The sequence below is a fragment of the Phalaenopsis equestris genome, unplaced genomic scaffold (genome assembly GCF_001263595.1).
Source record: "Phalaenopsis equestris unplaced genomic scaffold, ASM126359v1 Scaffold000364, whole genome shotgun sequence".
Lineage (NCBI taxonomy): Eukaryota > Viridiplantae > Streptophyta > Magnoliopsida > Asparagales > Orchidaceae > Phalaenopsis > Phalaenopsis equestris.
Genome location: NW_018164806.1, coordinates 142,045 through 159,533, shown reverse-complemented (window position 1 = coordinate 159,533; position 17,489 = coordinate 142,045). Strand labels below are relative to the sequence as shown.

At 37.8% G+C, this 17,489-nt stretch overlaps 1 protein-coding gene across 2 annotated transcripts; it reads left to right on the top strand.

Annotated features, from left to right (window-relative positions):
* The first annotated feature begins 5,969 nt into the window (after positions 1–5,969).
* LOC110026354 (actin-97-like) lies at positions 5,970–12,565 on the top strand. 2 transcript variants are annotated; one of them, XM_020727253.1, is made up of 5 exons: positions 5,970–6,485; positions 7,522–7,581; positions 7,718–8,111; positions 8,206–8,819; positions 12,167–12,565. In XM_020727253.1, exons 2-5 carry the CDS (start codon positions 7,522–7,524, stop codon positions 12,230–12,232), a joined length of 1,134 nt encoding a protein of 377 aa, XP_020582912.1. In that variant the 5' UTR covers positions 5,970–6,485; the 3' UTR covers positions 12,233–12,565. The 2 variants fall into 2 exon arrangements, with proteins under 2 accessions (XP_020582912.1, XP_020582911.1); XM_020727252.1 differs by having other exon boundaries at positions 7,519–7,581.
* The last annotated feature ends 4,924 nt before the right edge of the window (positions 12,566–17,489 follow it).

Here is a 17,489-nt window from a genome sequence, read left to right as displayed (position 1 = left end):
AAATAATTTGTTGATAAGCTAGGTGCGGTGGAGATTACAAATTTTTATTTTTTTTGGAAAATTCAGACCGCAGCCAAAAAACTGCCACCATACCTAGAAATGTGCGGTGTGAAAATGCTGTTTTCAGCGTTTTGAAAACGAATAAGCTGCCAAAACACAGTTTACCAAAACAGGTCAGGTGCATTTTCAAAATGTCACTGCACCAAATAAACTGCCCCAAACGGGCCCTAAGTTGCCTAATAATTGAAGATAAACATAACATCAATTTTTTTTTTTAAATAATTATTGATGCTATTGAAGAAAAATAGCTACAAGTACTCTTGAGTGATAGAAAATTTGCGGCGGTAAAGTGATTATTTAACGTTTTAGCTTTACACGAAGATCGATGACGCATACAAATAAAATAAAAGTGATATGAGGAGAACTAAATATTTTTACGTGAGAAAACTCTAGAAAGGGAAAGAATCACGGAGTCTAGTCTATTGAATGCAATCTTATATATAATTATAAATCAATAAGTCCACTAATCTCTTGAATTAGAGAAGATGAAATTACAAAACTAATAGTCACAATGTAAAATAATATAATAGTCATAGTTGGACAACAACAAATGGAGTCATTGACCGTAATAACAATAGTTAGCCACAAAAATCGCAACTAGTTGCTACAAAAGGTTAAATTGGCCATAAAGAGTGTAGTTGGTGGCTGTAGTAGCAGCAATTAGCCGCAAAAGTTGTAATTTGAAACTGTAATAGTAGTAGTTGGTTACATATGCCTTAATTGATTACTACAAATACAGTTGTTGGCCATAAAGGTTTTAGGCGGTGATTGTAATAGCGATAATCATTCATTGAGGTCATAGTTCAAAACTGTAATAGTATTAGTTTGCCACAAATGTTATAATTGAGTAATACAAAGACAAAAGTTGGTTATAAAAGCTATAGTCGGTGGTTGCAATAGCGATAGTTGGTCACAGAGTAGTAGTTAGATATTATAAGAGTAATAATTGGCCACCAATACATTAGTTGGTTGCTACAAAGGCAATAGTTGGTCACAAATTTTGTAATTGATGACTGTAATAATGGCAATTGGCCATAGGGACTGTATTTTGAAACTATAACAATAATATTTGGTCATAAAGATCATAGTTGAATGTTACAAGAAATAGTTGATCATATAGGTTGTAATTGGTGGCTACAATGGTGGAAAATGGCCATAGATATCGTACTTAGAAACCGTAATAGTAGTAGATGGCCACAAATACTGTATTGGTTGCTACAAAGGTAGTACTTAGCTCTAAAGGTCATAGTTGAACACAATAGTCGCAAGCAGAGGTTTCCAGGCATTGATGGCTAATGGTGGTTGTCGGTGGCTAACAGGTGATGGTCATCGGTGGTGATCGGTGGCTGGTAGTTATTCATTGGGTCTTCAATACAAATGTTAGACCCAAGGACCATATTTGGAATACAATTGTTGTAAACAAAGGTTGCCGAAAGTTGGTGGTCACCAGTGATAAATGTTAATGACCGACAGTGACAGGTGATTGTTAACCTCATTTTTGGGTCATATTCAGCTTTCAAACCCCTATGGAGCTTCAGGAAAGGTCCTAGTGCCTCTCAACCCTCAGAAAAGCACATTGCACCCCCTTATGGCTTGACCACGCCTGGGGCGTGACTGCGTCCAGATGTGGCCACTGATTCGTGACCTTTGTCCATGGATCCTCATCCTGATAGTCCATTTGATCGGATGACTGAAAACATCTGACAACCATCAACGACAGCAAAAACCATCGAAGTAATCCAGACATTCAATCTCCCGTCTGATTGACAACCTAAAACAGTCGTTGTCGCCTTATAAAAGGAATCTGTTCATCCCTGTGGAAGGAAGTAATCAAGTGAAGGAATCCATTGGATAAGCAATCAAGTTGAAAGTGCCTTGAATCCAAAGAACACTTCTTCTTCTTCTCAGATTGCTCTCTTCAACCTGAGTTCTCTGGTCTCCGATCAACTGTCTCTTCGTAAGTATTTCCTCCATTTTCTTTTAAGTTAATTGTTTAATTTTAGCATTTTAAAATCTACTTTATGTTAACTCAATAACATTGAATTAGGCTTAGGTTTTGGTTTGACTCAGGTCAACCCGAACCGGACCTAATCCAAATACCTAAAATGGTTTAACTCATACCTTAAAACATAACCCAAGTCTCACCCTACCTAGAACTGAGGAAACCTAGACCAGACCTAGCTCATGTCTGGCCCAACCTACCCCAAACCCAAAAAACTTAACCCAAGTCTGATCCAACCAAGAACTGACTAAACCCGACCTAGCTTAAGTCTAGTCCAACCTATTAGACCAGACCTAGCTCATGTCTGGCCCAACCTACTCCAAACCCTAAAACTTAACCCAAGTCTGATCCAACCAAGAACTAACTAAACCCGACCTAGCTTAAGTCTAGTCCAACCTAACCCAAACCCTAAAATTTAACCCAGGTCTGACCCAACCTAAACCTAACTTAACATAACCTCTACCCAGCTCAGGTCTAGCCCAACCTAGTCCAATCCCTAAAACTTAACCCATGTCTGACCCAACCCAAACTTGAATTAACATAAACCTAAGGCAGCTCATGTCTAGCCAACTGAAACTAAACCCTAAAACTTAACACAAGTCTAACCCAACCCAGACTTGACTTAACCTATACCAGACCTAGCTCAGGTCTAGCCTAACCTAACCCAAACCCTAAAACCTAACACAGGTCTGACCCAACCCAGACCTAATCTAACCTAGAGCCGACCCAGCTTAGATCTAGCCCAACCTAACCCTAACCTTAAATCTTACCATAGGTTTGACCCAAACCAGACCTGACCCAACCGAGACCCAACCAAGCTCAGGTCTAATCCAACCTAACCCAAATGACCTGAAACACCCTGAAACCACCCTAATGACCTGAAACACCTCAAAACTACCCAAATGGCCTGAAACACCACACAATAAAATAGATAACCTGAAGTAAACTATAACTATTCAAATAACCAAAATACCCTAAAATCATCTTAATGACTTGAAAAAACTCAAATCACCCAAACTAAAATGGTTGACCCTTGCTCAACCTTAAACTTGAGTTTCATCCAAGGCTATTAACATGTTCTCTTTATGTTGTTTCATGGGTATGCTTCAAAATAAAAATAATAAAAATATATAAAATAAAAAGGGAGGAGGAAATTCGATTGTAAAGTTATTTTTCTCCGCAAACATAAAAATTTTAATCAAAACTTAGGAACATCTAAATTTCTCCATCATGACAGAGAAACCTAGGGAATGAAACCAAAACATGAATAAAAGATTGAATCTCAAATAAACATCTAAAACATACCCAGGTAAAGAATGAGAACAAACCCTAGGGAGAGATCCGACATGAACTCTAAGTCGGCTAACTTAGACACCAACTTCAGAGCCATACACCTACTGAAGGTTCGTCTAAGTAGATAAACTATTAGCTCTAAGGTTTGAGATCTATAAAACAAATAAACCTACTCCATGAAGCTAGAGGGAATACCCTAAAAGAATGTAACCCATGGTTACCGATGAAGGTATTTCAAACCTCATTCAGGCAGCGAATCCCTTGAGCTATGACATTTAAGAGGGCTTCTCGGTTATGAGGTTATTTATAGTTGACAGATATCAATTTTCCTAGGACGATTAAAAGCCCCGAGCATCTTGACCGGGTAAATCCTTCCTTGTGTCTAAGTTAGTCCACCTATTAGAATTTCTTATAGAGTCTAAGGTTTCATTTTTCATCTAGAAATTTTTTTTACCCAACTCTATTCTTACTTTAGGGTTCCTAATTATTATAATCAGTCAAATCAAGTGTTTTTTATTAACCTATTGACCTAACCTGATCACTTTTAATTCATAATTCATCATTTTAAGCTTTCTAAAATCACTTCATATCAGGCATGGTTCCCCATCGAGGGCATTCTCTATGATATGTTGTCATTCCCATTCATGTTAAAGCCTCCCTTCTGAAGCTTATTCTTGAACAATTTTTTTTATATTATTAAGCAAGAGATTTCTTTAGAGTCTGTGACCCTAAAGATGTAAATAAATATAAGGGCTTGCTCTTAGAGGAAACAAGGTCCCCAGAATTAAATTTTATCTTACAATTGTCATGGCTCCACAGGCTCATAAATCCCAAAGATTTCCTCATTCGGATGATTAGGCCCATTCTGAGGTAATATTTATATCCTTCGGGGTAATACATTATTCTTTGAATTTCGTATATGATCATTCATATAGAAGTCTTTCAAATTCTATGGTGGTAGTGTAAAAAGAAATCACCAGTGGTAAGGGTCAGCGGTGGTTGACAGTGATCGATGGAAGATTATCGACAGTGTTCAATGATTACAGAGGTTGGTGGTTGTCATTGGATCTTCAATACATTTGTTATTCTCAACAATCATATTTGGAGTACAACAATTACAAACAATAATCAACAACTGTCGGTGGTTGGCAACTATGAAGGTTGGTAGTTATCGCCGTGTCTTCTCTCTAAAACATGACCTAAAATTTTTCTTCTTATCTTTTCATCCTCCGTCCCTCAAGTGAAGAGCGATGATCTATTTATGTTCTTTTAATGAGGGGCATTTTGTTCTTTCGGAGCATAGCTTCCCTAACCACCCGATCAGACGGCCCTCGTTGATCCCACTTGACCATAAATGGTTTTTTAATTATTTGAATGCATTAATGACCTCAGAATTGAACAATCTTAGGCTTGTTGGATTCCTCTTATTGAGATACTTTATTTGACGATAAATAGGTCAAAATTTCACCATTCAATTGAAAATCCAAAACCTCTAAATGTGCTTTAAAAGTTTGATATGGGCTTAATGGAACATAAATTGAACCAATTTCAGTTGTTGGGTTCATCATATCAGGATAATCAGTTTGAATATAAAGTTGTTGAAATCATGGCTTGGATAACCTTGAATTCTAAAGTGGAAGATTCCTTATAAAACTGCATCAAGCTTCATGCTTGATAAAATTTTATTGATCACACATCAAGTACTATAACAACTATAGCTGTTGAATGTTAAGCAAATGTAAATGCAATTTTTCGTTTAACAGAAATAACATTGGGTTGAGCATTTTTTATATATATAATTTTAACATCTCAATATGTTAAGCCTTAACCTTAAGATCTTGTGGTTGCAAACAAATACAACATTGCATCGAGCTTTTTTTGGTTTGTGTGATGTTGAGTTATATGTATGTTTATGTTTGTACTTTCATTTTTTCTTTAATTAAAGTTGGGTGTGAGCTCATTTTCTAAAAATAAAAAAAAGGGAGTTTTCCAATACCTATAATCTAAAACATAGATATTTACATATCAAACACCTAAAAAAAATTTACAGGCTAACCACCCAAAATTTAGATGGCACAAAAATTTACCACACTCCCTTATCTACCTTAATCCCGTTAAAAAGTGAAGGCCAGTACTTGTTATTGTTCGCCAGAAAAAATATTACATCAGTACTCTAATGAGGAGGTGTCACATGATATTATGATAGATACATTGCATACGTGATACATCCTCATTGAAGTACTGATATCAGTATTCCATATTTTCTGTTCGTCGAATGTGTGGGAAGAGAAACCTAAGGCCTACTAGACACAATGAACACATGCAATATGTCCTTTCCGAACACCAACACATCAAAACCTTTCTTCTTCACCTGCAGCGCAATGCCGAAGATGTTAATCCAAAAAGCTTGTTTTGCTTCAGATACAACTCCGGCAACTCGGGCCCCGTCTTATCCGGAGTGCCGGGAGCCAAGGCAAGGTCTCTCTGTCTCGTGGAACTGGATGATGGATGGGGACACAACAAAGAGAAGCCAGGGCAAACTTCGTTTCTGGCAGGGAGGATAACATGAGAAGAAGGGCTAAATTTTAGGTGGTGGTTAACGTGTAAATAGAGAAAGGGCTAAATTTTAGGTGGTGGTTAACGTGTAAATGTTAGATTTTAGGCGTTTGATATGTAAATATATATGTTTTAGATGGTAGAACGTAAAAATCAAGAGAGAGAGACGCACCTACATCCTGGTGTTTTCCTTATTTTGGACAGAGAAGGAGATGATCAAGCAAACTTTCGCTGGAAAAGAATTGACCAAATTCCTCATATAGTTAATTTATAGATCACCGTAATCACATGTAAAGATTCACACCGAACTCTCCGTGGCACGATCTGTACGCGAATCAGTTTCTTATGAGGGGGAGGGAGAAGCGTGCATTCTGTAGCTTCGTTGGCGGGCGGAGATCCGAGCGTTTGCCGATCCAACTTTTGCAAACCACTCAAGAAAACCCTATAAAGAGACAGAGAGCAGAGAGAGAAGGAGAGAAATCCTGGCTGAGATAATCCCGGATTCGTTATCTTCTCGCGGCTCTTCGTCCCCGTCTGCTCCTCTTCTTCTTTCCTTGCCGCGCAGAAGCATCAGGTAATTACCAGAATCTCATCCCTGTGGATTATTTTTCGTTGGGGATTATTTCTTGATCTCAGGGCACTGAGTCGAGATTATGAAATTTGTGTTTTGCGGCCCTTGATCGGTGTTTGTCGATCCCTAGATTCTTGGTTCTGTAGTATAGGTTCTTTGTAACCCATCTAGTTCACTGTGAAAAACCTCATTAGCCTTGTCATTTTCTGAAAACACATTGTCAGCTTGCATTTCGTTTGAACTTTGAATGGTTGAGTTTCCTCTTAATTTTCAGATCTTCATCTATGTTAATAATTCATAGATGAATTTTGCAATTTATTTGCATTTTCTTATTTGGTGTGTTTTTTGCTAGAACATGACATTTTCATATCCTGTTTATATTATAGGCTAGATGATATTTTAATTGTGGAAACTGATCTAGCGTGTTGATTGTCATTATATAATACATCTTTAAATTACATTCGTAGTTTATATCTTTGTCAGAATTTTCTGGGACAATACGTTATATCATCTTGCTTCCATTCTCAGTAATTTGCCCAGGTGATTTTGTATTCCTGAAACCTGAATTGGATGACCTATCATTCTAAGCTGCATTTAGATTTTGATTTCATGCTAATCTTGTTGATAATTTTAATTTATTTTAGATTTCATACTATGTTCTTCAAGCTAGCAGACGCATTTAGTTTCACAACTTGTTTGAAGCTTGGATTCCCTAATATTGGGATATCCATATCTACCGCAATTAGTGAATCATAGTTTCTTTATCAAGCTGCAAATGATTAAGGAAAATTTTGAAGAATCTTGGAGTGAATTCTTTTGATCTGCTCATAATACATCATGATGTGTGATTTTGTTTTCAGCAAGTTTGTGGATATAAAATGCAGCTTTTGATTGAAATCTATATCAGTTCATCATCTGGTAAACTGTAATCTAATTTGTTTGACAAATGTATGCAAATGTAAATATTCAACAGCACTTTTATGTGTTTTTTTTGTCCATTTGCTAATATTTGTGGATCCGACTTTCCCTCATATAGAAGATGGCTGAACCCGAGGAAATTCAACCCCTGGTTTGTGACAATGGAACTGGGATGGTTAAGGTATGTATTCTTCTTCTTATTCATTTATGCTAGTTTTGTGTTTTTTTGGAAGTGCGCCATAAAGTACCTTGTATTGGTAAAGCTATTAACTATATCAAATCATTGAATCCATGAACTATTGAAATTACTGATGTAGGCTGGATTTGCTGGAGATGATGCCCCAAGAGCTGTTTTCCCAAGCATCGTAGGCCGCCCTCGCCACACTGGTGTGATGGTCGGAATGGGCCAGAAAGATGCATATGTTGGTGACGAAGCTCAATCCAAACGTGGTATTTTAACTCTAAAGTACCCCATTGAGCATGGAATTGTGAGCAACTGGGATGACATGGAGAAGATCTGGCACCATACGTTCTACAATGAACTTCGTATCGCACCCGAAGAACATCCAATCCTTCTCACGGAGGCTCCGTTGAACCCCAAGGCCAATCGTGAGAAGATGACTCAAATCATGTTTGAGACTTTCAATACTCCGGCAATGTATGTTGCCATCCAAGCTGTTCTCTCCCTGTATGCCAGCGGTCGAACAACTGGTAAGCAAATATATGATTATTGACATTGAGACCACGAAACCAGAAGGAATTATTTAGCAATGAAAAGTGTCTTTTTAAATTTCTTTGTTTCTAGGTATTGTGCTGGACTCGGGTGATGGGGTGAGCCACACTGTTCCTATCTATGAGGGATATGCCCTTCCACATGCAATTCTTCGTTTAGACTTGGCAGGTCGTGACCTCACCGATGCTCTCATGAAGATTCTCACCGAGCGTGGATATTCATTCACAACCACAGCAGAGCGTGAAATCGTGAGAGATATCAAGGAGAAACTAGCTTACATTGCTCTTGACTACGAGCAGGAATTGGAGACTTCTAAGACCAGCTCCTCTGTGGATAGGAACTATGAGCTCCCTGATGGGCAGGTTATCACCATTGGTGCTGAACGATTCCGCTGCCCCGAGGTCCTCTTCCAACCGTCGATGATCGGGATGGAATCAGCTGGCATTCACGAGACCACATACAACTCGATCATGAAGTGCGACGTGGATATCAGAAAGGATTTGTATGGAAACATTGTACTTAGTGGTGGATCTACTATGTTTCCTGGCATTGCTGACAGGATGAGCAAGGAGATCACAGCACTGGCACCAACTAGCATGAAGATCAAGGTGGTGGCTCCACCAGAAAGAAAGTATAGTGTTTGGATTGGCGGTTCCATCTTGGCATCTCTTAGCACTTTCCAACAGGTATGTTATATGTTCTCATTTTTTTCACTGCTCGTCATTGTCACAATGTTCTTATTGCTGATTTTCCTTAAGATGTGGCTTCTTTACTGGTGTAACAAACAAATTAACTGGAGGTTGCTTGCAGTCCATCGTGTTATTGCGTGATCTAAAATATATACCAGTTGATGTGATATATATATAAATCAACCAGGAGAACGATCGACGAAGCGAAAAAATAAACGGAACACACAGATTTACGTGGTTCGGCAAATTGACTACATCTACGGAGTTGCAGAGGATTTTACTACTTGAGGAAATTTAAGACGAAACAACACAAATCCAGAAGAAGAACATCAAGAGGAATCTCTCACTTCGTCGCTCTCTATGTTCTTCTCTCTCTCTGTTCTTCTCTCTATACACCGAAATACACTGAAGAAACTCTACACCGAGATACACCGAAGAAGACAAACTTACAAGAGAAATAAACCAAATTTCTCTTCAGCCACAAGCCACCAAGAAGAAGCCTAGGGAGAACAATCTTCTTCTTTTTCTTTCTTCTTCCTTCTGCCGCAAGTGACTGCTCCTCCTTGCACTTCTCTTCCTCTGCCCCGAGGAGACCTTCCTTTATCCCGAGGAAACCGAATAAGAACTCAAAGCGTGACTACAAAATCAAAGGAGAGCCATCCAAAGCTTTTCTCACGAACAGAAGGGAGCGAATAGATGCTTCAGTTCACAAAAGAGGAAGGCGGGAGTGGTTATTTGTGAAGAGGTGTGAATCTACAAAGCAAAGTAACCGCCCAAGCATAGTGGACCGGGTTCCACTGTTTCTAACAATTTTCCCACTTGGTGACCGGTACACAGGCTGCAACATCTCCTTCCTCAAACTGATATCCTCCAATGGCAGTGCCACATTTTTCTTCAATATGTATCCTCCACCTTGAATCCTTCACATTTGCAACTCAAAGCCTCTATCTTCATTTCAGAAGACCAATTGAAGTTGTGCACAACTTGAATTTCTCAAGAGTAACACCATCAGTTAACATATCAGCAGACTCCACATAGTTTTGCGCCTCCAAGCTATTTCTTGGGTCACTCTTGTCTCTTCTTACAACTCTCACTGCATGGGCAACATCCTGCCTCTGCTGAAAGTCTTTTTCAACATGTCTATTCTTGTACCTCTTATTGACATCACGCTCAGTCTTTAACTGGTACACCCACTTGTTGTGTAATGTCTTCTTCCCTGGTGGAAGTTCTGCTAGCTCTCACTTGCTCGAACTTTCATCTTGTAAGATTTTTTCATAGCTATGTGGTTCTTTAACATCTGTCTGTGGAATAATAGGAATGAGTGCATCGGACCCACTTTCCTCTTTACTTCCATCACTGCCCTGCACTGTGACCTCTGGTAGATTTCCTACCACATTCAAAGCCCCTGAATCCAACATCAAGTCTTCAACAGAACTATGAACTGCTAACAATAGTGCAATTCTTCAGATACCACATTTGTGTCATCATTCGCCATCTTCTTAGGATCCCTACAGTTTCTTTTTATGTGGTCAGCATTGCCACAATTCCAACAGGTTGTCTGCTTACTAAACTTTAATTTTGATCTCCTTATACTTGAGTTCCTGCCATGTCATCTTCTTCTGAAATTAACATTCAGTGCTGAACTCGAACCTGAGACCTCGCCAGAATTTTTCTTGCGAACTTTCTAAGCCAAAATCAAATCATGAATATCATCGTATTTCAGTTTAGATTTACCTGTAGAACTGCTAAGTGCTATATTCATGGCTTCCCAACTATCTGACAATGTTTCTTAACTATCTGATAATGAAACCAACAAGATCAATACATACATCTCATCATCAAAATCAATTTTCACAGACGACAATTGATTTGTGATAGTATTGAAACATTCAGGTGTTGAGCAACAGAAACGCCTTCCGCTATCTTCAAATTTAATAACTTCTTCATCAAGTGCTTCTTGTTATTTGCCGATGACTTTTCATACATACCTGATAAGTCTGACATGAGATCTGTAGTCATTCTTTCCTTGACGACGATGTGTGCAACAAACCTCGATAGAGTCGATCGAATAACCCCTAGAACTTGTCGATCAAACAAATTTCATTCAGCCTTATCCATCATTTCAGGTCTTTTCCCCAATAACGGAAGATGAAGTTTTTTCCCATAAAGTTAATTATTTATCTGCATTCTTCAATAACCAAAATCTGTGTCATCAAAGTGATCTAAATATACACCAGTTGATGTGGTATATATATAAATCATTCTTCTTCAGATCCGAAACCACGCTCTGATACCAGTTGTTGTTGCGTGATCTAAATATACACCAGTTGATGTGGTATATATATAAATCAAACAGGAGAAATATCGACGAAGCGAAAAAATAGAACGAGAAAAATTCGCACCATAAAACAGTAACACCGCAACGGAACACACAAATTTACGTGGTTCGACAAATTGCCTACGTCCACGGAGTTGCAGAGGATTTTACGACTTGAGGAATTTACACCAGTCAAACACCTCGACTTACAAGAGGAATCTCTCACTTCATTGCTCTCTCTCTGTTCTTCTCTCTCTACACCAAGATGCACCAAAGAAACTCTACACCGAGATATACCGAAGAAGACAAACTTACAAGAGAAATAAACTCAATTTCTCTTCAGCCACAAGCCACCAAGAAGAAGCCTAGGGAGAACAATCTTCTTCTTCTTCTTTCTTCTTCCTTATGCCGCAAGGAATTGATTCTCCTTGCACTTCTCTTCCTCTGCCTCGTGGAAACCTTCCTCTATCCCGAGAAAACCAAAGAAGAACTCAAAGCGTGACTATCAAAGCGTGACTACAAAACAAAACCCAAGGAGAGTTATCCAGAGCTTTTATCACGAATAGGAGGGAGCGAAGAGATGCTTCACTTCACAAAAGAGAAAAACGGGAGTAGTTATTAGTGAAGAAGTGTGACTCTCCAAAGCAAAGTAACCGCCTAAGCATAGTGGACCGGGCTCCACCGTTTCTAGCACATCGTAGAACAATTTTAATTATATAAGTACATTTAAACATATTGGTATCTATGTTCTCTTTAAGATTGATGAGATCAGTTGCAGGGAAATAGAGCTAGGTTTTTAATTTGTCGATCTTCTTTGAATAGTGCGAAACCATCCACAGAGATTAAGGTCATCCACAGAGATTAAGGTCATGGTGATAAAAAATTTATAAAAAGTCAATTAAGTTAGCTTTTTTGGGTGGGGCACTATAATAAAGTGTATATTTTTATTTTAAACTTTATTCTAAATTGCACTGATTGCAACTGATGGTTGAAATGAAAATTGCTCATATGCTATCTGTGACTGCAGATGTGGATTTCTAAGGCAGAGTATGATGAGTCTGGCCCATCAATTGTGCACAGGAAATGCTTCTAATCTTCCAGTATTAAATGGGAGTTGATGGAAGATTTGCTGCGGCTTGGCTCCTCCTTTTGTCTAGTTTTATTGCTTAATTGCACAAAAATGTTGTTTTTTCAACTGAACGATTCGTGAATGTTTAAATATCTTTTCTGATGATGCACGGGGAGATTATAGTCCGAGAAGCAGGTTTTAATACTGCCATGGTTTTGGATTTCATAGAGGTTTACTACCTGTCCTTTTTGTGTTTCCATAATAATTTTCTTTAATTCTTTGTATTCCTTTTTATGGCTGTTTGTGGCTGAAAATTTTATTTGTTTAAACTAGTACTAAAACTTTAATAGTGCTTTTTGCTGGTACAAATTGTAGTTTCCTTGCTATCTTTTGAGCTCTGTTATGATCTAGATACTGACAAATTGACACTTTCTTGTTAATTTTGATTCATTCAGATAAAGGGTGGCTCAAATTACTTCAACTTTGCTGTTTGTGCCAAAATTTCTTTGTAGAATGGGGTCTTTAAATGTGACATTCGTCATATCCCCTTAAAAATTAACTCTTTCACTACGCCCTATTATGAATCTATATCATAATTAACAATGGAACCTGCCAAAGATTAGTGATAGTTTCAATCTAATGAGTGAAATTTAATTGATAGCACTTTTAAATTTTTAAAAGAACAATCAAGGATCCAAAAGACGATGAAAAGTTAGTGAACTTGTTGCCATTTTTAACTTACAGATAAGAATTAGGTTGGGCCAGCCAGTTACATGGTATGTGCTGGAAGATTGTTTTGGGCATGAGAGACATTATGAGATTAAGCATTCGGTGTCTGATGGGTTTAACAATTGCAGTAATAGTGCCTGTGAATGGTTATGGCAGGGGGTAGTAGAGGATGGTGGGGTCTGTGCTCTTTTTGAGTAGAGCTGGTGGCTAGTGAGGCTGTAAGGGAATGCTGAAGGGATTTTGGGCAGGATGTGTTGGTGCTTGAGGAAGGAATGTGTGCGAGTAAAGGAGGTTATATACAGCTTAAGAACATGGGAAAGATTTGTTGGTGGAACAAGAAAGAAGCCATTGGGTAGCGTTGGCAGCCACATATATGGAGGTGGGAGTATTGGGAAGGCCCATGATATAGTAATTGTTGGGATGGAAATCTTATATGTTTCAATTAGGGCTTCGATCAATTAAAATCAAAATTATATCATGAAATAGGATTACAGTAATTTTAAAAAATTAGGACAATAAAATAAATCCAGAAAGAAGACACAAAAATTTAACATGAAAAAAAGACCGAGAACGGAAAAAAAAAATCATGTTGTCACACCACCAAGAAAATTTTCACTATGACAAGTCATAAATATACAAAATACCCACTCATATCTCATGTCTTTTTCTCGATCTGACAAGAGAAAACTACGATGAAATCCTCCTCTCAGACGCTTCTCTCTTTCAAGAGAACCCTTATCGAAAGAATCACACGCAATAAAGCCCACCGCTCCATCGCTAGAATGGAGGATTTAAATTGAAATGGGAGAGTAATTGTATTTGGCATGACACTTTGATGTGGGAATGTCATGCCCTCTATAACCGGGATCAGGGGCGTCTGATAGCTACAAACCCGGATGTGGGTGCGGCATGGGCGACGCTCCCTTTGTCTGCAAGCATATGCACACCGTCCAGGCACGCATGTGCCGCATTAGAAAACTTCCTGCTTCTTGGTCTCCTTCCTTGTGACTGTGAGTGCTCTTCCTGGCTCCACACCTCAATAGTAATTTGTATGGCAGAGAGTTTGCAAATGTCTATCTAGGTCAAGTGATTTATGAGATACGTGCTGAGAGGGCGTCAACCCAAATATGATATAGGTAAGTTAGCCGTGAGTAAAACATTTCGTATAATTTCCATAAAGCGTTGGCGTTTGTGTTCAATATCATCATTTTATTTTGGTACATATGAACTTTTACTCACGGCTAACTTACCTATATCAAATTGACATCATTGGTTCTGAATTCACGAGCACACTCGGGCATGCTGATTTATAGTACCCCATTTGGATGAGGCAGCTTACATGCGAGCATTTATGTACTCACCGCCACAGCCCGTGGAAAGAATCTTGAGGGGTTCATTTTGAATGTAAGAATTCAGAATTTTTTTGAGGTTTGTTGTGTAATAAGAATTAAGTGGCCAGCAGAATCAATGTGGTCATTTATGAACAGAATGAGATGCTTGCAGCCATAGATGATGACATGGTGGATGACTGGCCCCATACGTTTCACCGGTTACAAAAGCTTGTATTACTGAGAATTAAATACATTGAAAGTTAAACTTATTAGTTCTAGCTAAACGACATAATTTACATGACATAGAAGAAGAACAAATTACGTATCTCTCTATTAATCAGGGCAGCTTTCAATAGTATTGGTGGATTTGGTTTGATCGATTTATATGACATTTTTTTTTTCTTGTGAATTTCTTCTTTTAATATTTTGATAATTGACATCATTGGTTCTGAATTCACGAGCACACTTTAATTGCGGTCACTATCAAACGTGTTTTTTCTATCAATAATATAAAAATGAACGGTGACTGAGGGTATGTTTGGGGCAGCTTGTGCGTTTCAGGATAAGCTAGCTGCTTACCCTAAACCGCGGCCCGCGGGCCGGCCACAGGGGTCGATTCGCGGCCTGCGTTTGGTGTAAAAACCCAAACGCAGTTTCCGATAAACTGACGAAACACGCAAAACAAACGGTACGTCGGCTTTTTGAAAACGCCGCCCACACTTATAAGCTGCCCCAAACGGGCACTTATAAGCTGCATGTGTTGGATCCCATTTCCAACTCTATTGTTTTTATCTCATCATCTCTTCCCTTCTCATAATTGTCATGATTTACACTATATTTCTTTTTTTTTTTTTAATTTTTAGTTTTATCGCAAATTTGTTGGCTTATTTTATAAAGTATATTTGAAAATATGTTAAAATATAATCTTAAATCACATACTGTAAAAATGCTTATAACTTAAATTGCGGGCAGTGCTACGAGCGATTACGTAAATAAGATAAATCAGATGGTAGAGAGAGAAAGAAATAATCATGCATTGTCTTTTCATTTCATATCACAAGGACACGCAAAGGAGAGATTATTGCGTGCGGACACCGCATGCATCTCTGCATGCGGTGTCCGATCCTGGCCGTAGATCACGGTGATCTACGGCCAGGATTATTTCTGTTTTTTTTTTATTAAAAAAAAAAATCTCGGTGGAGCCCACCGAAATACATCGGGACCGTAGATCAGGTGATCTACGGTCCGGATCTGGCACCGCACGCAAGCTGCGTGCGGTAGCCAATCCTTATGGAATAATTTTTCCACCGCAAAGACCCAAAGTAATTAAACTGATTGAGACCTTATTCTTTGGATGCCTAAGCCATAATTATGAACAAAACCAATAATTCTCTCTGATAACTGTAGTTAACAAGAGGCGATGAGGCAAGCACATGCATGCTTCTAAGCAAAAAAAAAATATTAGATGAGTACTACGTAAACGTGCGTAGTCAATAAAATCACGTCACGACACTTCACGTAATATGAAAAAAAATGGCACAGTAACACGAGAAATATTCTCTCTCGTGTTATTCATGTGTTATTCTGTGTTATTCATGTGTTATTGTGTCATGAGAATATTCTGTTGCTATAATAACACATCAATAACACATGAATAACACATGAATAACACACAATAACACATGAATAACACGGGGGAGAATATTCTCTTGTGTTACTGTTTCGTTTTTTTCTCTGTCGGGAATATTACCCATGATTTTTTGGTGGTATTTTGTGTTCTATGTTATTTAGGTGTTATTGTGTGTTATTCATATGTTATTGTGTCCTGAGAATATTTCTGGTCTTATAATAACACAATAACACATCAATAATACATGAATAACACACAATAACACATGAATAACACACAACAACACATGAATAATACAGAGGGAATATTCACCGTGTTACTGCGCTATTTTTTTTTCGTACAGAGAGAATATTCACCGTGTTACTGCGCTATTTTTTTTTCGGGATGTCGTGGCGTAATTTCATTGACTACGCACGTTACTTCTACGTGCGTAGTACTGATGTAATATTTTTTTCGCTTCTAAGACCCATTTTCATGCATAGGCTTCTGACATCAAATTGTCAGTATTGGATAAAAAAGAATTATGTGGTATAGTTGTAAATTAAAAAAAAAATACAATTTTTTTTTTGGGCATCTAATTGTTGTCACGTGCCGACGTCTCATGCGTGGCTCGTGTGAGCTCCGGGAATCATTCATCCCAACCTCAACTCCAAAGTTCCACCCTTTAAATTCATCTCTTATTCCTTTCCTTAACACCACATAATCCTTCTCTCTCTCTAGCCCTGTTTCTCTCTCTCTTTCTACTTACATTTTGACTCCGCTAGGCCCAAAATCATTACTCAATTATTGAGATTATGAACAAAACATGAAGAACGCGTGGCAAAAGTTCATTGGCTCCTTTATATGCCAACCATGCTCACCTAACACCTTTGCTTGCCTACAACCTTTTATACCCTTCATGATCTCACACCTTTTCTCTTTCTCCCACGTGGGACTGCCGGTGAGTATTAGAGCATCCACCATTCATCTTTTGAATGAAGCTTAGGAGAGTCTTTTCTCTAGGACATTATTGAATGCACATTTTAATCATTAATTTGAGTATTTTCATTAGGAGATTATTGGAAGCACATTTTAATCATTAAAATTTTAGATAGTTCTTTAATTAGTCCCAATTAAATATATTAAATTTATAAAATTATTATATATTTATTGCTACTAACAAATTAGCAACACTAAAGTGATATATTAATTACATCCTAATATTATACGTAAAATTTAATTAAGGCATCTCTAAATATGAAACTACACTACTATCTTCACCTATGAATTCAACAAGAATAAAATATCTCTTCAATAAATTTATTATTCTAAATACACACGCAAATGCAGATACCCCATTATATATAAAAGGCTTTGAACGCATGAACAATTGATTGAAAGGTAAAGCTCTCTACCACTAGGCTAAGTTGGCTCATATATACATATATTTATATTCCAATTCACACAATTACTACAAAACAATATTGACAATCCACTTATATATTAGTCAAATGAACAATAGAAATATGAAAACCTAACAGCTCCATAATTTTAGGATGCTTAGTTTATACCTATTATAGCATGTAGTTTGTTCTAAATTAGTATTGACACC